General features: G+C 36.4%; 2 protein-coding genes and 1 long non-coding RNA gene across 13 annotated transcripts in view; all 3 read right to left on the bottom strand.

Annotated features, from left to right (window-relative positions):
* Positions 1-1,028: 1,028 nt before the first annotated feature.
* On the bottom strand, positions 1,029-4,521 carry LOC127966400 (uncharacterized). The gene is made up of 3 exons (XR_008155625.1): positions 4,333-4,521; positions 2,432-2,536; positions 1,029-2,313 (listed from the first exon to the last, which is right to left on the bottom strand). It is a non-coding gene; the product is annotated as an uncharacterized LOC127966400 (long non-coding RNA).
* A 1,023-nt stretch (positions 4,522-5,544) lies between these two features.
* On the bottom strand, positions 5,545-10,962 carry tmem88a (transmembrane protein 88 a). The gene is made up of 4 exons (XM_052567341.1): positions 10,792-10,962; positions 10,628-10,677; positions 7,731-8,122; positions 5,545-6,870 (listed from the first exon to the last, which is right to left on the bottom strand). Exons 3-4 carry the CDS (start codon positions 8,088-8,090, stop codon positions 6,589-6,591), a joined length of 642 nt encoding a protein of 213 aa, XP_052423301.1. The 5' UTR covers positions 8,091-8,122; positions 10,628-10,677; positions 10,792-10,962; the 3' UTR covers positions 5,545-6,588.
* Positions 10,963-12,471: 1,509 nt separating this feature from the next.
* kdm6bb (lysine (K)-specific demethylase 6B, b) overlaps positions 12,472-23,183 on the bottom strand; it is a 41,854-nt gene continuing 31,142 nt past the window's right edge. For all 11 annotated transcript variants that reach the window (XM_052567332.1, XM_052567331.1, XM_052567329.1 and 8 more), the window contains 14 exons: positions 22,819-23,169; positions 19,990-22,493; positions 19,520-19,646; positions 19,123-19,228; positions 18,346-18,551; positions 17,930-18,033; positions 17,742-17,810; positions 17,101-17,249; positions 16,168-16,282; positions 15,887-16,074; positions 15,650-15,791; positions 15,437-15,563; positions 15,176-15,346; positions 12,472-14,163 (listed from right to left, as the gene is read on the bottom strand). In XM_052567332.1, the coding sequence (XP_052423292.1) occupies positions 14,140-14,163; positions 15,176-15,346; positions 15,437-15,563; positions 15,650-15,791; positions 15,887-16,074; positions 16,168-16,282; positions 17,101-17,249; positions 17,742-17,810; positions 17,930-18,033; positions 18,346-18,551; positions 19,123-19,228; positions 19,520-19,646; positions 19,990-22,493; positions 22,819-23,169 (4,383 nt within the window). In that variant the 3' untranslated portion in view covers positions 12,472-14,139. The remainder of the gene's footprint in view (positions 14,164-15,175; positions 15,347-15,436; positions 15,564-15,649; positions 15,792-15,886; positions 16,075-16,167; positions 16,283-17,100; positions 17,250-17,741; positions 17,811-17,929; positions 18,034-18,345; positions 18,552-19,122; positions 19,229-19,519; positions 19,647-19,989; positions 22,494-22,818; positions 23,170-23,183) is intronic.

Genomic DNA, 23,183 nt, shown 5'->3' with positions numbered 1-23,183 from the left:
AAAATCATTTCTGGAATTGAAATAAATCTGAATTGAAGTGAATGATATAAATAATGATGGAATGAAACTCTTTAAATATTTATAATATTAAGTAATTATTAAATGTATAGATAAATAACTGAATAAATAAATATTACATTAATAATACATATTATTACTTTATAAATATTACATTTAAGGTTAATATTAATGAAACAAATAAACAATACTAATTTAAATAAATAGATTTAAGTACTAAAACTGCTAAAATTTAATTAAATAAAAATAATGAAGCCAAAAATAAACTGAAAATGCAAAAATAAAAGCTAATTTAAAATATGAATAAATACTATTAGAATAACATTTGTGCTTACTGTAAGGAATACTGTTCTACAAATGAAATATAATTAGGTATGATTATTATTTGTATAAAAATTTAACAAATTATATATATTATTTCATTTCTGAGCTACTTCAGTGTCCTCAAAAATATTAAACATGCGGCAACAATTTACCATTCTGGCATTTAAAATCCATATTACTTGCTGTTTAATAAAATAAATAAATAAACAAATAAATAAACCCCCTATGTCTTATATAGTGCTGAGCGGAAATCAGTTTTAAGTAAGTATTCTATAGCCTTTCTGTAACAAATCTAAATTTGTTGGTCTGTAGTGTCATCTAGTGGCTGACATTTTTACAGAGACTCGTCAGCTTCATAAATGCATCCTGTAAACATCCACTCATAAGAAACATAAGCTCTTATAGGCCTATATCATCACAACATTAGACGCTTTAGAGACATCCATCGACGTCACTCAGGCCTACTTAAAGAGGATAATGACTTGCAAAGGCACAGTAAAGCTAATTCTCATCTTGTGTCTGGTAACCAGGGAATTTATATCCCGTCTGTCCTCTCTGTGTCCTCGCTGACGACAATGGGCCACTCTGCCATCTCTGATCTGAAGTCAGGGTAATGGGGTTGTGTTTACATGGTGAAATGAAATAGCACTATGTTAGATGACAGTAATTGTGCACAGCCAGACAAGTTTAATATTCATCCCAAGATTAAAAATTTAATATTTCAGAGTGGTTAGAGTCCTTACATTGCAATTTACATAGAAAAGATGAGACCAACAGTGAATCGTGTTGTCAAATTCAAATTGCATTTTCATGACGAATAGGGTGCAATATTACAGATTGCAGTATTACTTTTATCGTAGCTAGAAAAGGAAATTTTATACAAAGTAAACATTAAATTAATAATTTATTTGGGCATTAGTACAATATAAAAATGATTATTTAGTTTGGTAACATTTTCTTGTAATATCAAACATGCTCTTTTTCCTAACACATTATAGATGGGAAATTATACATCAAAATAGTGGCATTTTTATTTTGCATGAATTAGTATTAGAGTTTTATGGCTGGTTTAGCCCTTTACATATCTATTTATGTAGCAAAACACCCTCAAACTGAAAACTGAATAGTCAATAACATGTCCAGATCATATTTTACCCCCAGTACAAAATAAGAATTTATAATTTGCACAAAGAAATAAAGCCTTTTTGTACAATAAGGGAACAATTAAGAACATTTCAGATTTTAAATGAGACAAAGATTAACAATAGAAATATGTTCATATATTTAAACATTTTTTTTTCCCCAATACTTAAACTTCTTTGACATAACCAGAGAATAATAAACAATTACTAAATGTACGGAAATGTTACATTATAATTCCAGTGATTAGTACAAAAATGTATCTTTTGCCTGAAATGCATTCATGAACCTCTGAAAAACCAGTCATGGTTTGTCCTCTGAAAAGCAATGGGCAATCATACATCCAGGATCATATTTGCATGACAAAACACATTACATTTGTATTTATAAAATCCAGCTCGGTTTCTGTTTCTACATTCCTTGTGGCCTACATCACTCTGTCTGCCTTCAAACATTATATTATATTTCAACACAGTAAGTAAAGATAGGTGAGTGCCAAGTATGGCGAGGGGATGGGGGAACCAGAGGAAACACTGTGACATCTTTACTAAATACAAAAGATTTAGTTTAATTACACAGGACGGAACAGTCTAGTAGGATCCTATGACGCTCCTCTACACTGAACGTCTACAGCCATGGGTACAAGGCAAAGGATTCTGGGACAGAAGCCCAGAGGTCAGCAGGTGGCATCGATAATATTGCCATCCATCTGGTGGCGATAAACTATACGCGCTTTATGGGAAAAATAGACGGGACGTCCGGCGTTTTCCTCTCCGTCGTACCCCCAGGAGACTGTCGGAGAGAAGCCAGGTTGCACCTCAACAGATGGCACTGTGAACGCAAAGAGAGAGGGGAAATTAATGTTCAGTGTCCAGTATGGAAAGACGGTTTGATTTATAACGTCATTAGCAACATATCAGGACAAGATTCGGTAAACAAGGTGACTTACCAGGCGGAGGAGGGCACATCCTGCTTTTACCCCGGTCTTTACAGCGTTTGTACCAAGGAAAACACTGCAAGACTTTCTTACCCATGGTTTACCCACTCTAGAGGTCTGGAGAGAGAACATGAAGTGTAAGGTCTAGGCCTACTGACTGATGAACATGGACTTTCAGTGCCATTGTGTTTGTTTCTTCAAGCTTATCTCACTTCTCCGACCGGGACGTTAGCTGAGAGGTGAAAGCTGGAGACTGCTAATAATGGCTCAAAGAAACAAAGAGCTCATTCATCCTGAGAGGATTAATCCTCAGTCGTGTCTGAGGCTTGTAACAGTGCTATATCACTTGAGCGGGGCTCATAGTTGTGTTCCCTGACCCACTTAATAGGGCTGGGACAACCGGCCGAGAACAACCAGCTCTGACTCCACAATCAGTCACAAAGTCAGACTCGGTGTGTATAAATCTTAACTACAGGAAGAGAACCGCTATATAGCAACAGAACACTTTTGTTAAGTAAATAATGGGCAGCACCACCCGTGTATTTAGCAGAATGGGAGAATGATTTATTTTGACATATATAAATCGTTAAAATGCCCTGACGTGACAAATGTATTGTATTTACAAAGACATTACATTAGTAAAATAAAATGTGCTACAAATGTATTTCCAGTTTTACCAAATTTAGCATCCAGAAATAGAATGTTTCACAAATAAGTAGTCTAAATTAGAATGAATACAAATGTATATATATACAAATCAATGTTCTTTATACTATTGAACATTTTACACTGTTATAAGCAAAAAAAAAAAAAAAATTAATAAAATAAAGAATACTATTAGAAAATTGTTACAATAAGTGTAAATAAGATTTTTTAAATATTTAATATATTGAAATAGCATATTCTTTAAATGTTTGCACAACATCAAAGTGTTTGATCTGGCTAACTGCAGAGGTAAAATATTGAATAAATTATATTATTTTAATAATAATAATAATAATAATAATAATATGAAAATAATAATTATGATGATTATGATCATAATAATAATATTATTATATAATGATTATCATATTTATTATTATTATTATTATTATTATACCTGGAGGTACAAAATGCAGGTTGTGGAACATTTGATTAAATTCATGTAAATAAATATTTGATACATGTATCCATTAAATTTAGAATATAATTTATTTAAATGTAAAATATAATTTTGAATTGACAAAGTATGTGCTTTAGTACTGGCAATAATATTTGGGAACTTTAGTTGTAATATAAAACTTTCTATTTTTCTGATGATAATATTTTGAGCTCCTTTAAATCAACAGTTAGAATCTAGCCAAAACCCTCTTCTCTCTAGTGCTCACTGATCCTGTGATTGAGCACCATACCTGCAGCCTATAGATGCAAGAAAAAAGATTTGTAGTTCTATGAAAAGTATCTTACATAAAACTCAACCGAGGGGAGGTTAATCCTTCATTTAAGAAACTCAAACCAGAGCGACTTGGCGCGCGCAGCACACGAACACATCACAGATCAGATGAGCTCAAAGCCAGATAACCAAGAGCCCAGCATCATCATACTGACATAATCCTATTGTTTATAGCCTACGTCTTTAGTAAAATATTATTCTAATTAATAAAATCTTGAAATGCAGAGTAGATATGCAGTAATATGTAAAGTATATTTCAGGATAGCATAATAACTTTAGTAATAACTTATTGCTGGATAAATACAAATATGCACGTTGGCGTTGCAATAATAAAGTTCATCATAGAGTGAGTAGTAGCTGTTATTATGTCAAGCACATTGAACATTTATTCATGATGCATACATATTAAAAAGTTGTAAACATAATCTTTGCCTACGTCACACTTCACGCTTCAATCACCAACTTCTGACAAACGTACCTGTAGAGGAATGAAGTGGCTCGGAGTGTCTTATTCAGTGATCTGCTGGATCTGCTGCGTTTGGGACTCTGTCTCCATGAGATTGCGCTCGTGCTGGTCTCTATAGAGATCGTGTTACGCCAGTGATCAGCTCGCATTCCCGGAGGATACTGATGCTGGACTGACTCTGCCCTTCTGTTCCGTTACCTCGGTTGCGTATTAAAGCTTTGATTGAGCGTGCGCGGAACGCCGTGGGAAATTTCCACCGGCTGAGGCTTTAAATAACTAATCCTGCAAGCCACAACAAAAGCTCCTGATCTCAGAAGTGGCTGAGTACATTATATTTGTATAGTAGTCAGGGCTATGGGGTCCCAGAAAAATGTCCAGCCCAAAGATAACTCAAAACCCACACAAGGAATGAAAACTATAGCCCAATTTTTACCCTGTCCAATCACGGCTGATCCCATAAATTCCTTTTAAAATAAACCTTTTGATTCTGTTTATTCTGTTTTGAATCTTAGCAAGACTTGTTTATATGCATTATATGAATATTAAATGATTTATTTTCTCTCTTTTTTTTCTTTTACCCTTTTTCAGCACTTTTAATGATAAAATGTAAAATTAGGGCTGGGTGATATGGCAAAATATATATATTTCCCATATCATATCAATATTTATCAAAATATTCATTTTCATCAAAATATTCATACATTCACCATATTCTTCAATAATTTTATGATGCAGCATGACAAAGCTGTAGCCTGTTTGATATTAAAACATGGATGAAAAATATTTGGGTTGAGTGATATTCATTAAAGATAAGAGTAATAATATTATTTTGAGAAGTACATTTTACTATTTCATAGTAATATATTTCTGTTAAAAAGTTTGACGGTTTTTAAACCTTAACACCTTTGCTGTGCGTGTAACTCTTGTAATAATTGATGGCTCTCATTGACTTACATAGTATTTTTCTCCATACTACAGTATGTTAGACAAAAGGGACCAAAGACTATTTGATTACCAGGATTCTTCAAAATATCTTCTTTCATGTTCAACATAAGAGAGAAACTCATACAGGTTTGGAACGACATGAGGGTGAGTAAATGATGACTATTCCTTTAAAGGCAGCTTCATCCATCAGTGGTTCAACCTTAATTTTATGAAGTCCCGAGAATACTTTTGTGTGCAAAATTTTTGTTTGTATCCACAGAAATCATTTAGAACAGTGCATGGGAAAAGCGTGTATGGCGTGTAATGAAATAATGGGAGAATATTACTAAATACATGGGAGAATGACTTAAATGACTTAATAGTTTGTTATACATTGACAATTTTTTTTTTATTTCATACATTTATGGTTGGAATGTTTGATTTATTTTATAAGTAGTAAGTGGTGTTTGTACGGTAATAAGAAAATCTTTACAAATAGTTTCTATTGATAAATGTACAAAAATCCCTAAAATACAAAAAAACAAATTTTACAAAGGAACAACATTACAATAGGTATTTCGTTTTTAAAAATAGTTCCACCCTTTTTCTCCATCTTACCTAGACCTTAGGTTAGACACCATACTGAATTTATCATGTATAAAAACGAGGCAGTGAGGGATAGACTTAATGTCTTTACAATGGCACGTGGCACACTGTATAAAGATCCTAATAAAGGTTCCAAAATGGAGTTTTCACAGCGATGCCCAGTTTTGGTTCCCCAAAGAACCTTTAAGTGAACAGTTCTGAAAAGAACCATTTTTTCTTGATGTGAAGAACATTCGAATAATCTAAAGAACCCTGTTCCACAGCGAATAACTTTTTGTGGAATGAAAAGGTTCCATAGATGGCAATAAAGGTTCTTTGTGGAACCACTGATGCCTGTAAATAACCTTTATTTTTTTAGAGTGTATTTCATGTCATTTTAAAACTGCTTTGTCTTCTGAAAAAAGAAAGATGTGTCAGATGAACAATGTTGTAAAATAGCAGTAAAATCAATAAAACGTACTGTACTTCTATTCCTCATAGCCTCGTTCTCATTCCAGTCAAAAATGAAATATGGTGCTACCCCGACAAAGGTCTATAGATTGATCCAGTTAAAAATGAGTGACTAAACATCACTGCAAAAGCATGGATTAAGAAAAAAAAAAAAATCTGATTTTGAATAAATGCACAATTTGCAGAACTGCTGAGAACATAGCACTGCTTGTATTGACATAATAGGCACAATTTGGTTCTCTGACATTTTCACATTAAATTCACCATGCTTTTTTTTTTTAAGGCTGCTCAAACCCACACGCTACCCTTTCCCTCGCTCTCTCCTGCCCCCTGCTGGCCACAGCAGCCCCCCAGGCCTCGATGATGTGATGCAGGCAGGTTCTTGTAGACAGCACGGCTGTAGGGGATGAAGCACAGGCCCAGCTGGAGGTGGCGGGCCATCCTGCAGTAAGCGGCCAGAGCCAGAACCAGGAGCGGAGCCAGCAGCAGGAAGCCCACCACCAGTAAAGCCACACAGCCTCCATCATCCAAGAGATCTGAACAGTAGACGGAAGTACCGTGGCGCTGAACCTTTGGAACAGATGGGGAGTAGTGCAAGAAAAGGAGTTAGTTAAAATTGTGTCTGGTATATATTCTCAATGTCAGTTCAGATAAGAGCAGGATTACACTGAACAGCGATAAGAAAATTCATAAAAACATCCACACATATGGTGAAGCAGTGGGAGTTTACTGAGGAAGCTAACTGATCACTGACGCAGGGAAATGATAAAGAGAGGCTTGTGTGACAGAGTTTATTTCCTCTTCTCACTCAGGTGATTTGTGTTAGTTGCACTGAACTCTGTTTAGTCATCAGTGCTATGACACTAGAGCAATCAGAGTATGTGAGGACTAGTACAGAAAAAAAAAAAGATTCAAATATAATAACGCAGGTAATATAAATATACACTGACTTTTAAAAGTTTGGGGTCAGTGTTTTTAAGACATTGACACTTCAAGGACTCGTTAAATTGACAATAAAGACTTTCATAATGTTACAAAATATTTATATTAAAACAAATGCTGTTCATATGAGCTTTCTATTCATCAAACAATCCTGAAAAAAAAAATGCATCAGGGTTTCCACAAAAAATATGAACCACCAAATCAGCATATCAGAATGATTTCTGAAGGATTACATGACATTGTAGACTCGAGTATTGATGCAGAAAATTCAGGATTCATCACAATAATAAATTAAATTTTAAAATATATTATAAATATAAAACAGTTATTTTAAATGGTAATAAAAATAAATAAATAGCCTATTACTGTTTTTCAAGTATTTATTATTATTATTATTTTTATAATAGGAATCGACATTAAAAAGTTAGATTGTATAATAACTTCAAGACAATGTTATTTATTTGGTACGTAATTGAGACCGAGCTTACCGTTGAATGGCAGAGGAAGCCAAAAGCGACCATGACGAGCGAAGGCAAGAGGATGAGGCCGAAGATAAGCGCAGCCAGACACACATTGAGTGCGAGGATGATCAGGTTCTGTGCTGTCACGAGAACAGAACAGGCCCAACAGTCCAGAGAGCCCCTCAGCTCCAGAGGAGACTCGTTCAGCGCACTGCCTGCTATCGAGTACGGAGGAGGAACCACCACACCTGAGCTGGACACGGAGACGGAGCCGGTGTGATGGAGGCGCGGGTGAGGGGAATCAGGCTCCACTCGGTCCGTGGCGGGCTGCAGGGACACGGGTTTCTCCAGGGTACCATTACGGGGAAGACTCATCTTGCCGTTCATCAGTCTTTCAAGTATGAAAGTATAGTTTTTGGCTGGCACAAAAAAAAAAAAGGTAAGAAAGAGAGAATAAATTAATTAACTGGGTATTGGAAATTGTACACAAACAATGATAAATTGTGGCCATGCTAACAGCTATAAAATGACTAGCCTATTAAATGAACATTCCAGGTTGAAATGAAAAGTCTGTCATTATACAAAGTCTGTCGTTCCAAACCTAAAACCATTCATCTTCAGAACACAAATGAAGATATCTTGGAGCTGAGAGATCTCCGACTCTTTAAAGACAACAACTGAAATGTTCCCAGACCCAGAAATGTAGTAAGGAAACAGTAAAGACATACCCCAAAATGTAATGAACATAATCAGCGTTGGTTATGTTCAGAAAGTGCGCACATGCGTCGTGGTACTCTCCATAATGGCAGAAGATGGTGTGTTTTCTTTGTGCACAAAAAGTATTCTCGTACCTTGGCAGAAGTGAAGTTGGGCAACTGATGTCACATGGACAGTTATATCTATCTCCGGGTCTGGGAACATTTCAGTTGCATTGCTGTCTATGCAGGGTCAGAGAGCTCTCCGATTTCATCAAAAATAAATGAACGAAGGTCTTAGGAGTTTGGAATGAGTAATTGATGACAGAATTTTCATTTTAGGGTGAACTATCTCTTTACGCTCAGTGAACAGTAGCTTAGCTGTTTGTGACATAATGTTGATTAACACAAAGAAGTTCTTTAAAGAATAGCAAAAGACTGAGACACTTAAATATAAAAGTAAATGTGGTTCATTTTGGAAAGATTTAAAAGCTTATAATTTATATTATGTTATGTTATTATTGTTTTTTTTACACTAAAATGCTAACACATCTTGTGTAGAGAAAACAGATGGTGATAACTAACACAGAGGATCAGGAAATGAAGCCGCTGACCCCACCCTGATCTCCAGGATGACCCAAAAATATGAAACAATAACTTTGGAATGGCTCATCAGGAAACTCTGAATGCTAATCAGATCACAAATACTATAAAACAGTGTAACCCTAAAAGAGCCAACAGTCATAAATAGCCTTTAACAGCTTGTTACAGATCCACAATAACCTTCGAGCAAGTGAATGTCAGAAAAAAATAAAAATAAAATAATAATAATAATAATAAAAAAAAAAAAAAAAAAAAAAAATATATATATATATATATATATATATATATATATATATATATATATATGATTTATTCATGTTAGTCTCTTTGATCAATAATAATATACATTGAGTAGTATAAGGACAGATGTTAGAGCACAGATCATGTACTGTACATGTTTTAGATTGTGACTTTCAGAGGTCACATGCTTGCTTATTCTTTCTAGGAACAAGTCCTCTGCTTATCTTTGTTTATTTGGAGTGGACCCAATTTTTGGTGAATACAAGTATGATTTCACGCTTCCATTAATAGTTCTGATGCTATCAAGACCTTGATTTAAAAACCTTTCCCACACATTCACCTTTTAAACTCTTAAAGGAGGAATTTGCTGTGACCTTAAGGAAGTTTTTAATGTCCTGTATCACTTAAGTGTTTATTAAAGTGACAATAATTATCAAAAGACTCACTCATATTTTTACACTTATACAATTATAAGTGGTCAATTATTTGCATTTTATTGGATATATATATATATATATATATATATATATATATATATATACTTCATATTATTAATATTAAACAATTTAGGTGTATATATATATATATATATATATATATATATATATATATATATGTGTGTGTGTATATATATATATATATACTTCATATGATTAATATTAAACAATTTAGGTGTTTAGATATATTTAGATACATTTGCCAAGATGAAATCACCACCGTGATTTCAGAAGGTTCAGAATATCAGGAAATTCCACAAAATTTATAAATAAATAAACGGGGGTTTTGACAGGACATAGACAGTCTTCAGGGAATTAAAGTCAGTATATATAGCAGAACAGAGCCCAGAATGCACTAAACTATGAAATAAGTTCAAACAGAGTTAATCACTGTTGTATTGAAAATTAAGAATGTATTTAATCTTGGTCCAAGATACCAGACCTTAATGCTTCATAAAAGACCTTTGCAATCTATTTATTCAAAGCCTTAATGATTTAAAGGCCACAGTTTATATGTGCATATTTAATTATTATTGTTTTTATTATTATTTAATGGATTTTTATTAAATTAATGTTTTAATCTTTTTTGAAAGAATATCTAAGACTGCATTTATTTAATCACAAATACAGTATTGTGAAATATTATTACTATTTTAAACAATTGTGTTTTTTTTAATGTATTGAATTCCTTTGATGCAAAGGTGAATTTTCGGCATAATTTCTCCGGTCTTCAGTGACACATGATCCTTCAGAAATATTCTAATACGATTGTAAAAATCTGCACACAAAAAAGTAAATTGATATAAAGTAAAACCTTAAAAGGCATTTACATGAAACAGTGTTATTTACATAAGCTCAAACCCAATACAAAGTCTAAAATCGTACTTACATTAGAGTAATGAAGTTGCTCGTCCGTTCCCTCAAACACCACCTTTCCTCCTGCAGAAAAATGTCCTTTACTTGTTATATAATTTCCTTTCCCCAATGAATCCTTCACACTAGCTGAGATGATTATTCCAGTCTATAATTTATTCATCTAGTTTTCATGTCCACCTGTAGAATCTCCACTGGCTCTGTGTGAAACTGAACTCTGTGGAAGGCTCACTCCTCTATTTCAGCCCCTTCTCTTCCTCCTTTCCTGCTCCACTCTTTCCTTCCTTTGACGAAGATGTCCTGCCTTGGTAACACGGTTATATCTCTCCACTCCCACTCCTCCTTCTGACCTCCTGCTGCTCCGGCTGGGGCATTTAGGATTGTGGGGTGTTGGGAAGTGGGGGCGTAGACTTCTCCAGGAGATTTTTTGCCCAATAAGATGGATGACCAAGACTCCCTTTGGAGCTACACACTCCACTAAAGAGTGTTTTGCACATAGTTTGATAGATTTTAACAAATTAGGTTTGAGGAAGGCTTTCTCTCCTGAGTTACAAAAATATGAAATACTGTTTGTAAGAGTTACTAAAGGCTATGTAGGTCTGTATCACTAAAATATTTGGCTGGAGCTACAGCGGGGGAGTTGATGCCTGTTTAATCTCTCTCAGGACAGGTCAGATCTGTCAGGGCACAGGGGGCTGTTGGGATGTCAGCAGATTTCAGCAGACGTGATGTAGATTGGCTGTTTTTGAATGAGATACTAGGGGTTTTTGCTTCAGGATCCAAAATTAAATGCTGAAATTGTGGCAAAAAAAAAAAAAATGTTGGTAGTACTTTAGGGAACAATTCTCACTTTTAATTAGTTGCTTATATCAATTAATAACATACTGGCTGTTTATCAGCGCTTATAAAGCAAATGTTCTGCATGGCCATATTCTAGTCATCTCTAATCCTACACAATACCTAAACTTAACAACTAATAAGCAGTAAATTAGGAGTTTATTGAGGCAAAAATCATAGTTAATGGTTTGTTATAGCGAGAATCGGACCTTATAAAACAAATTAAACCAAAATCTTAAAAAAGAAATCTGCAAATTATATTTTAATTATTATATATTACATTATATTATGTTATGTTTATTATATTATATAAACTGAACACATGATGTTAAGTCATTGAGCTTCTTATATTATATCTTATAACTGCCATATGGACATTCCTCAAACTAATCTATGAATAAATGTAATTTTTAATGAATAATATGCTAAATATAATTTGGTATGGCATTTTCTCTTTCCTTTTGAAGCCTATTTATTTTCCTGTCAGAACTATGCACCATTGTATGTCACTTGCATGTAATTATTTGCATTTGGCATAATTCGGTTCGCAGCAGTCTGTGACATTATCAGAACTGATAACCATTTACAGGTCATGACCCAGCGGTGGAGAATGACTGTGATAGAGTGAACTGATTAAGATATTGGGTTAAAAGGGGTGAAAACAGGATGACGACTTTATCTGTGAGCAAATAAACAGTTTACAGTTGTTTGTTTGTTTATTCACAGCAGTGGCGATATGGAGAGGGAGATAAAAAGGCTGCTGGTGAAATATACCAAGAAGTTAATTGTGGAGGGATGGTGAAAAACAAGGTATATCCTGATTGTCTTAAAAGAGGAAAACCTGTCTTCCTGTCCTTGGAGCCAGGATTTCCTCAGTAAAGTCGGCCGAGAGCGCTGAGGTGTCATGACCTCTGCAGGCCTCCGCTCCACTCGCAGACAGACAGGAGACCGTGGAGAAATCTGTAACCTGTCTACAATACACTTTCACACACAATCCGGAAAGAACTGCTACGTAAACACATGGGAATTTATCAGAACGTTTTATTTTTTATAGTTAGAATTATATCAGGTATAACACACAAAAATCACAAAATGTTTTAGACAAGTCTGGCTCAGTTCCTTAATGTTTTCCTTTGCTTTTTTTTTTTTCGTTTTCATTTTATCTTTTCTTTTTTCTTATACAGTAAAACAAACCAAGGATGGCAACGAACCTGAAAACAAACTCCGAGAGGTATCGATGGAACGCAAATCTGAAAACTCTCAATAATCTGCAATTCGTCAAATATGACATAGATGAGAACGGCTAGGATGACTGGAATCACAATATCCTGTACCTCATGTAAAGCAAACAATGTGTTAAATATACAGTACAAAGACATTCAGTTCATTAAAGTGTACTGACTCTGTTCTAAGCACCAACTTGTGAGATTATTAAATTCATGTTTTCAAAGCTACGGATCATTTATACAGACAGAGAGAGAGAGAGAGAGAGAGAGTCGGGAGGAAGGGGGATCAGCACCATTTTGAATCAGACGTCCCCCCGTAAGCCTCACCACATCAGCACAACAGAAAGATTTACAAAATACGCATGTCTCAGAAAAGAGAAGCATCACGAACGATCAATAAATACAAAAAGGAAAAGATGAGTAAATAAATACAAAACAAAGCCAACAAAGAATAATTCAGTAATGATTCCAAAAATAAGAAAATCGAATTAAAGGAGTCGATCAGACTGAGAAAGTTTGCAGGAATTATTATTATTATTATAATGTTTTTTTTTTTTTTTTTTTGAGTTGTAAAAAAAAAGATTCACGTAACACACACAAGGTTTTCCAGACAAATGCAATCAAATACGTTTTCGATTAAACCCGTATTTTTTGGAATAACTGTTACATATACTGTACCTCACGTGATAGTTTAATGCTCTAAAAAAGTCTTTATTTATTTCATCAAATACCAGGAAATCATCTTTTGTCTAAATGCATACTACAAGGCCCAAATGGTCTTAGTCTAGACTGTTAAAAAAGTTTGTTTTTTCTTTCCGAAAACCTTAAAGCCTAACAACTTAAAAAAAAATAGCACCCAGTCAAATATGCAAATACCATTTACAAAGGTCAGACTTGTAGTAAATATGACAAGAACGTAACAACAGAAACAAAAAACGTAATGCCATCGCAAGAGAAATCAGTCCCCTGCTGTTATATACATTGTATCAAAGCACCACTTACTCAGATAAACCAGAGACAAACTGGACTGGTGAAATCGTCTTCCATTTGCATAAAAAACGTAAACTACATCAGTACCTGAATTAATGCACATGTTCGGCAAGTTGACAATTTCTTTTAAAAAAGGAATCACAGCAGTTATCCATTGCGGATGAGTGACCTGATAGCCAAGTCCAATGATGTAGCACCACTCTAGTCATTCTGTAATCAGGAGCGGGAGAACTATCAGACGTCCGTCAGTAGCTGGCTGAGGGAAGACAACTGCGCTGGAGAGACATCGGCTGATAGTATTGTAAACAATGTGAAGTAAACAGCCATTTGGCTGGCTGTTCTGTAAGTCTGCAGTAGTGGTTTTGGTAAAGAAAAAAGAAAAAGAATAAAAAAGGAGAACGTAAGGTTTGTGCCGCTGCTTTGTGGCAGGAGGGTGGGAGATTTGGTTATGGCTGTGAAGATTCAGACATCAGGTTCACCTACAGCATGGGACTGGAGCCTTGCAAGAGAAAAATCATGCATCACAAGTGCTGCGAAATTCATTTAAAATGGACATACAGTATCATAGTGGTCGATGATGATGATGATGACGATGATTATTTTACTTGGAAGCATTTCACACGAAAAAAAAAAAAAAAAAATATATATATATATATATTTTGCTTTGAATTTAAGCCTATTTTTAAAATAAAATCTTTATTTATTTATTTGGATTTTATTTTATATTTATTTTAGACATCACAATTCACAAAGCTTGAAAATCAAGCCTATTTGAGAAAAAAAAATTACATAACATGTTCAGCTCACATTTCATATTATAAATGATATTGTCTACTAAAAATGTTGCATTTTTTAAAAATAAAAATTGCGTTACTTATTGCTATTTAATTTTAAACATTAACCGTTCACATAAATTATATTTGATAAATTATATTTTGCATACTCAAAATGAATCCTATTTTTTAAACGAAAATTAAAAAAGCTTTACATATTGTTTTTTTTATATAAATATCCAGTTCATATTTTACACAAATATTACACATTCTATTTTGCGTATGTAAATTGGTGCCTATTAAAAAAATGAAAAAAATAAATAAATAAAATATAATTACTTATGTTATTGTTATTTATTATTTTAAACATATCAGGGACACAGTTTATGAATTCTATTTAGCATGATTAAAATAAAAAAAAATTAAAACGTAAAAAAAAAAAACAATAAAATAAAACATTATAGGTAATGATATTATAGATTTTTCTTTTATTTAAACATGTACAGGTCACAGTTTAATTAAATTATGCTTATTTAAAATCTAAATGAAAAATTATTAGAAATATAAATGCATTTTTTATTTTATTGGTCAGGTCACATTTCACAAAATAAAAAATTCTAGGATCCCGAAAATAAAGCATTTTTGTCTTATAAAGAAAAAAGTCAAATAAATATTATTAAGTTACATTCTGACATGTAATTTGCATATGAATGGTTGTCGTATGAATGCTTGTCTTACCAGGGTGAAGTTATCGTATGTGTTTGTGAGCTCACTGATGCGGTACTGCTCCAGCACCACCACCCCGCTCAGACTGGGACTCTGCTCCCGAGCGCAGTCCTCACAGTGAACCACATACGTCTTCCTACTGCTGTTCTCACTGGTCACAAACAGCAGGTCAAACACCTCCACCTGTTCACACACGCACAGTCACACACATCAACAAGATGCAACATCTCACAACAGAACATGATTTGCCATCAGTGTATTGAGTGTCCTCACATCGCACTCGTTGCAGTAGTATGCTGGCTCATCCTTCACCCTGCTCTGATAGGAGATCTTCTTCCCTGCAGACACCAGCTGGTCCCTCAGAATCTGAATGTGTTTGATGGACTGGAGGAGACAATGTCTGAAAGACAAGACAAGGAGGAGATGGAACCATAAGATCATTTCAAGTAGGTCTCAGTGACACAAATATTGCAACACCGCACTCACTTGATCATCTTGAATGTGTTTGGGTCTGTGATCTTGATTGTGCGGGCGACGTTCCAGGACACGTGAATCATGGGGACGATTGATTTGACTTTCTTGATCTCATTCCACTCAAAGCGTTCAAGAGCCAGCTGGTATTGATAGGCTGGAAAGACAAAGATGAAGCAAGTGGCAAATATATATACAGTAAAGGTGTGATGAATGTCTTTGGCGCCCCCTATTGTCACAGTGTAGACTCACCATTTAAAGGGCCCACGTTCCAGGCAATGTTGTTGCACCAGCCCACGGCCTGGACCCAGTGCACAGTGCCAGCGTTGATCCACACCAGGTCACCGGGTCTCTGAATGAAGCGGTACACTGGGATGTTTGAACGGTACAGATCCTCCAGAACCGGCCACCAGGAGCCTGTCAGATAGTCCACAGTGTGCCTAACACACAGAAGACCAATAGCTTTATATTTGATCACATTTATCATCATGGTAAGCCATAAAAATAACTGCCATGTGTGATCCAAATCTTACTTTTCACATAAGTCACTGATGGCTTTCCAGTAGTGTTCATGGACGGCAAACCACTCACAGTCTCCAGGCCCAATATTGATGTTCACCGAACAGAAGTTATTGTTCTCCTGATGTCCTAGAGGGAGGAAATCAGATCTTCAGGTTTTAAAATAGGTTTTCTTTTGTCCTTTTCTTTAAACATGTTCAAGTCACATTTCACAAAGTCTATGTAATATAATAAAAGTAAAGTTTTACTTTAGTTAAAATAAAATAAAATAACATCTGATAATATTTAAAATGTATTTAACTATTTCAAACATTGTCACATTCAACAAATTCTATGATTGTCTATTTTAATAAATAAATGATGAAAAAAAAATATCATACATTTTTATATTTTATTTTATTGTTAACATGTCCAGGTAACGTACACATTATAAATTCTATTTATCATAATGAAAAATTATTTTTTTTTGTAAACAAATGTAAGTAAAATAAAGGCAAATAATAATAATAATAATAAAAAAACATTATAAAATATTTCCAGTTAATATGCAGGTCGCATTTCAAAAAAATATTCTAATTTCTATTTTGCATCCTGAAAATGAGGCATACATACATGCGTACCAAAAAAATTATTAATTAAATTTAGTATGATGATAATAAAGCCTATAAAAAAAAAATCTAAATTAAATCAAACATGTTTCTCTATGATAATATTGTGTGTTAAAGAGAGTGTGAAAGGTTTTGTTATTCTGCAAGAGACCAAACTTATCAAAGGTAATAATAATAATAAAAAAATATCCACAAGGTAAACAACTTCATAAATTAATTTAATAATGTCTTTTTTCGAATCCAAGTTAGTAAGGGTTAGAGAAGGCTCAAATCCATGAATACCTTGTGTTTGTGTGTGTGTGTGTGTGTGTGTGTGTGTGTGTGTGTGTGTACACTGACCTGGTGTGCGGCTGCCAGGGACCTTCATATAAAGCTGGACTGTGTTCATGCCCAGTATAGTCTGGCCAACGTGACTCAGCATGTTCGCGCTGGAGGACACACGCATGAACGCAGGCAACTTCAACAGCTCCTGCAGCTGCAGCTTCCACCTGAAGACAAGACCCCACGGTCCTTTACTCACACCAATACAAGTAATAATGACACTCATAAAAGCACAGTGAATGGGGTATACTGTATGTCGAAAGTCACCTGACCAAACCGGAAAACCGGTTTCATTGGTGAAAGTGTTAACAGCAGTATGAACTGATGCCAATATCTGTGGATTCCAAGGTAATCAGCTAGCTAGCTGTTGTTACTGTTAGCGCTTTATTCAATTTTAATATTCGAATGTTAATTAAAAGAATAAAAATACAAAAACTTTCAGATCTCAATCAACATACTGATGGACATCGGTTATCATCATCTTTGGTACCTTGAGTTAACAGCTCTACATAGAAAACACTTGAAGCGGAAGCAACAAGACCGGTTTTATAGAATACAGAAGTCTGTTGTGCATGACACCCATAGGCTCTCTGTCCAACATTATTTTACGAATGATTGTAAAATAATATCACCATGATATCAAAATGAACATTTCTCACCGTTTTGGGTCCGACAAGTCAATGTTGGTTCCAAATTTGATGATTTTTCCAATGGTTTTCTGCTCCGAGCTGTTAAAAAAATAAACCAAAAAAATAAATAAAAAAAATATCTAATTTAAACTGGGCCTGGTAACAGCAATCTATTTGAATTGTTATATGATATTTAAAACATTTTTTTTTTACTTTACCTGGATGTGGTGGTAGTCCCAGTGTTTCCTTGGGAGATGGATTTTTTCACAGTTTTTTCTCCTGAGTTGCCATCTTCATCCTCATTTTCACTGTCTTTTTCTTCCTAAAAATAGAAATAACTTTCACTTTCTTAAATTTGATTTAGATTGTGCGTGTGTACTGTGTACCTAATACTTCCAGGCGAATGCCTGGAACCTCAGCATCATCAAACTGCAATACCCTTGTCCTGAGAGGGAGGAGAAGGGACATTTCACGTAATAATTTTTCATTTAACTTAATATGATTTTATTGGGTGAGGCAGACTGTTATGCTGTCACCAGAGTGTTTCCCGTTGAGACTTAGATGTATCTCCAGTTAAGCGTGAGATAGAGTTGATTTCTGATCCCAGTGAGGCGCTCATGGTAACAATATCTACCTGTAAGCTCTCCTGGAAACTGGATGCTTGGTACTGTGCATATTTAGCGATGGTGGTGTGAGATCTGCTGCTTTCACAGGGCCAGGTCTGGGCGGATCCTGAATGGTTCCAGTTCTCGTCTGCTGGCTGCTGCACCTGAGTCCTCACTTCCACCGCATGCTCGGAGTTGGCCTCAACCAGGGATTTAGTGGAGAACAGACCCAGATCTAACAGAAAGACAAGAATGTCACACTAAACCGGAAACACCTGAAAGCCATCTTTTCTCTACGTCTTAGACATATGTCCATACTGATATTGAAACAATAGATATCTATGTTTATACTGGCATGTGCCTAAAATATGGTATACACTTTCATGGTATTGTAAATGATAGGATATATGTTACTTTGCACTATTTTTGTTCATATTACATTCCAGCAGAGATCATGAACCTGCAACTGCTGAGGACAATTGCATTTTAGACCATACGTGGAATAATGGAGTGTGCACTAGACACATCAATAAGTGATGGGATTTTTTTGCTAATAAACTGACCATGGTAGAATATTAGCATGAGAGCTTTATTTTATATCTCATATTTATATTGTATATTTATTTTCTATTACTTAATATCTCACCAAGCTTTTATTATGTTTTACATGTGTGCAATACAATTATTTTAGTGTTTTCTGGGGCCAAGTGAACTTTTGGAAAATGTTGTTTTTAAATGTTTTCATATTAATGTAGACGTAATGTGTGTGTGTGTATATGTGTATTTGTGATATTGTATTTTCTCACTGAGACGGAGGGATCCAGCCAGTCCTCTGATGACAGTCACAGCATTTTTGGGGTCTGTGCAGAATTGCAGCAGCACCGGAGAAAAGGCATCTCTTTTACTCTCTAGCTAAAAATATAAAAACATAAACACAGTTTAGTTAGAATAACAGAGATTAAACAGTCAACATAAATGGTTATCATTTATCATTACAACAATAATAAAGACCTCTAATGGATCCATATGAACTAATGTCTGACAGAAAATATGATTAACAAATTACAGTACAAGTCTGAGGATGAGGGGCGAAAAAACCCCTCTCCAATATTTTGAATTTGGACTGCAATGCCTAGTTCAACCACTCAGTGTCAATCCAACATACAGCACTTAAGCTTTATGAACTGATTGGTCTCAACTCACATAAATGCTGGGTGTTGGAGGGTTCAGTTTCTCTCTGGGAATTGGAGTCTCGGTGGACAGGTTAGGTTTCACTGAAAATGCTGGAAGCAGGTATGACTCTCGAAACTTGCTCTTGATGTTTGCACCTCTGTTACAGAACCAGAAAGGGTGTATGTGTAAATGCAGAGAAAGGAAAAAACTGAAAAAAAAAAAAGATTCATTTTCCCCATCAAAGTCATTATAATACTAGGTTTGGAGCATTTAACAGTGTTATGATGCTAAGGCACTGCGAATGGGTGCCTGGTGGAGCTGTGTGGTTGATTACTGGCCCAAGTTAAAAGAGTGCACCTCCAACATACTGTTATTCGATATGGATCAGGAGCCTTCAGTGTCAGCCCATGGAATTTAGCCTTTAGCTTCATAGCGGTTTAGCCTCAGCAAGCACTGCTAATAACTATTAGGTACATCAGAATAATCTGATGTGAACTTACTTGCAGGATTGTATGACCTCAGCTGCACTATTTTGGATGTTGATGGCACTGAGTGGCACGGTCTTCTGCTCGATCTCTGACGCAATGAAAGTCTCCCGACCTCCAGTCTCAACCCTGACCAAACAGATCCTCAGCTCTTTCAAGGGAATTTTAGACAACTCCTGTAGATTAAGGAGGTTGACCCGGGCCAGGAGCGGAGGTCTGCTGGAGGGTGTCACAGTAACAGGGGTTTGTGTGTTGGTTGTGGCAGATGTAGATGATGCTGTGGCAGATGTATCAGCCTTTAGTGTGTCATCTTTCATGGTCTCTTTTTTAATGTCTGTCTCTTTTTCTCTCTTGACTTCTTTAGATTTTGTTTCTCCATCTTTCAAGTAAGTTTTTGGGTTTTCTAGGGCAACCTGTTTGTTCTTGATTTCCACCAATTGCTCATTTAAACCTTCAGAAAATGAATCCTTTGTCTTGGTCTCGTCCTTCAATTTTTTCTTTTTATTCTCTTCTCCATTACTCTTTTCGGGATCTTCTCCTTTTACTTTCCAACTAGCTTTTCTTGGAGACCTCACTTGATCTTTCTGTGTGGCCCTTCTGTCTTGTTCCTTTTCTCTCCCAATAGATGTGGACCCGCTAACTCTCATAGCCTTTGACAGAGGGCTGGAGTTTTGATTGAGCAGAAGCTCACAGCTTTGTACTAGTTTATCCTGTAGGGTGGCGGGAGACATTACAGGTTCCTTCTCCTCCAGTGAAGTGCAGGTTGGGTCTATAGCTGATTCAGCTACTTTGATCTCCATTTGTCCATCCATCTTCTGCATAAGAGTTTTCTCCTTTTCTTCTTCTTTTTCTTCATCTTTTGCAGTGGTTTCCATTCTTTCTTCCTCAGTTTCACTCTCTTTGTCCTTCTCTGCAGGCTGGATCAGTGGTGGTGTGACCTGATCTGGGATTTCTGTGATTGGAGATGTGGCAGGTGGACTGTGCTGGTCTGGAGGGTGGATCTCAGGACCCAAAGACAGAGATGATGAGTATTTCACTCCAATTAATGCACCAGGGGGTGGCCGTCCAAATGGTCCGCCCCTGTAAGTGTATCTATGGCTGCCCATCGCTGAGGTTGCTGATTCAAATGTGTCCATTTGGTGCAAGTGTGGTTTGTTGGGCTCAGAGCTACTTGATGCATCAGGGCTATTATATTTCTGCTCTTCTTCTCTCTTTTCTTCATCTTCTTCCTCGTTGTCCATTGCTTTAGAGGACTCAGGAAGGCCGTACAGTTTGGCCAGGTCACTGTGGCAATAGTCGACTCCAGTGTTGATCTCCACTGGGTCTCTTAGTGGAGATGAGTGTGTTGGACTAGGTTGTAGCACTGGCCTCCTCAGTACTCTAATCATATCTCCGTCTTTCCCTTCGTCATCATCATCACCTAAGTCTGACACTGGAGAGCCCTGCCAGCTCAGAACAGGTGGACTTGTTGGTGGGTCCAACCTTAGGAGCTCCTCACTATAGGTGCAGTGAGCGGGGAGGAGGTCTGGGGCATTAGGCAATCCTAAAACAACCTGTTTACTTCTGATGGTTTCTTCTTCACAGCTCCCCTGCATATCGGGAAGAGTAAGTTTGAACCTGCCAGCATCATTGGCTTCTACACTGTCATCATCGCTAGTGTCTACATGGTCGGGCTCAGAAGATTCTGACTGGTCGTCAACCTCTAAGGCTTTAGTATTGGCTTCATGGGTTGACTGGCATGGAGAACAATGGTTATTACTGACAGGAGATGTAGAAGGTGGGATGAACCCTGAGGTATGTCGAGAGAACTCTTCCTCTCTGTGATTGAGTTGAAGTGGCTCAAACAGTAGGTCATCCAGGAGAGGTTCAGAATCACTGGGATACAATGTTTCTAAATTGGGAGATGCTGATTTCGAAGGCATCTCACTCTTCCTGTCTTCATACATTCCTTTTTTCCTCTCCTCCTTTGCTTTTCCTGTTATCTGTCCCAACTGTCCGCCATTTTGGTGTATGTTCTTCTTCTCATGCCCCTTTCTTCCATCCCTTATCTTTTTCTTTTTCCTGTCCTCCATTGTTTTCTCCATGCATTCTCTTGTGTCTAACAGCTCTCCTTCCTTCTTTTTCTCCCTCTTTGAACGCTCCTTGTGCCTCCTCTTGGCTTGGATGTGTTTCAAGAGTTCAGTCTCCAGCTTGCTGAGGGAGCTCTTGTGGGTGGATCTCAACCCAGCCTGATGTTTAGAGTGCCTGCTCTTCTTCATTTCTGACTTCTGTGCCCTCTGACCTCTGTCTGAGGTTTTAGTGCTGGGTTCAGAAGGGGAATCTGAGTCTGTCTGATTGTATTTCTTTAACTCAGTCTCTGGGCTCCTCCATTCTGAACAATCTTTAACTCTACCCTCTGCACCGCTGTACGACTGGATGGGACTCCGTTGGCGGTTAATATGTTTAGACGCACTTGGCCGTTTCCTGTCCCCACCCACAGACTCTTGAGATTCCAGACCAGAGGTGGTACGCCCCATCTCCTGTAGAGAAAAAAAATGCACAAACTTTCACAATTTCGTATTAATATAAAAGGTCAGATTGATATATGTGAATTGCTTTCTGAAATGTAATGTTTGGCTTTCACTGATAATTTATATGAACTTGATATTTAATTGATAGCCTTGCAGAAGCCTTGACAGACTTTTGACTACTGATATTAAGTCTTGGAGCTTATTCTTGCCAAGAACGCCCACTTATAAACTCTGTGGGTGTTGTATGAGTCTGAGACTATTTCTTTGAACACCAGGCATTATATTGAAAGGAATAGTTGACCCAGAAATGAAAACTCTTTCTTCATTTACTCACACTACTGCCATGTTTTCCCGAGCGGCTCTGTGTTTTCCAGCCAGGCTGTGCTGTGTTGAATCTGGGCTGAGGTACTGAGATGGCTGGGCTGCTGAGGGGGCCGGTGTGCCTCTGTGGTGGAGGGAGCTGGTGCTGCTGACTGTAAGGCACACTGGTGAGGTTTGCTGGTGATGGGCAATCCCAGCCCCCCTTGGCCCCATGGGGATGGGGGCCTGGATGATCTCGGACCGGATGACTGGGTTGCCCCTGTTTGGTGGGTTTCTTGCTATGGAGGCCCTGGCTTGGGGCACTGTTGGATGGTGATGGGATGGAATATGGTCTGTGATCTCTCATGACAGAATGATTGGACTCCTTTTAAATAAGTG

Source organism: Carassius gibelio, chromosome B10 (genome assembly GCF_023724105.1).
Source record: "Carassius gibelio isolate Cgi1373 ecotype wild population from Czech Republic chromosome B10, carGib1.2-hapl.c, whole genome shotgun sequence".
Taxonomy (NCBI): Eukaryota; Metazoa; Chordata; class Actinopteri; order Cypriniformes; family Cyprinidae; genus Carassius; species Carassius gibelio.
Note: the sequence above shows the minus strand (reverse complement) of the source record. Positions and strands in the feature narration are given on the sequence as shown.

Coding starts and splice junctions, on each gene's coding strand:
- tmem88a (XM_052567341.1), bottom strand. CDS start 8,090: ATGAACGGCAAGATGAGTCTTCCCCGTAATGGTACCCTGGAGAAACCC. Junction 6,871..7,730: donor GCTTCCTCTGCCATTCAACG/GTAAGCTCGGTC, acceptor TCTGTTCCAAAG/GTTCAGCGCCACGGTACTTC.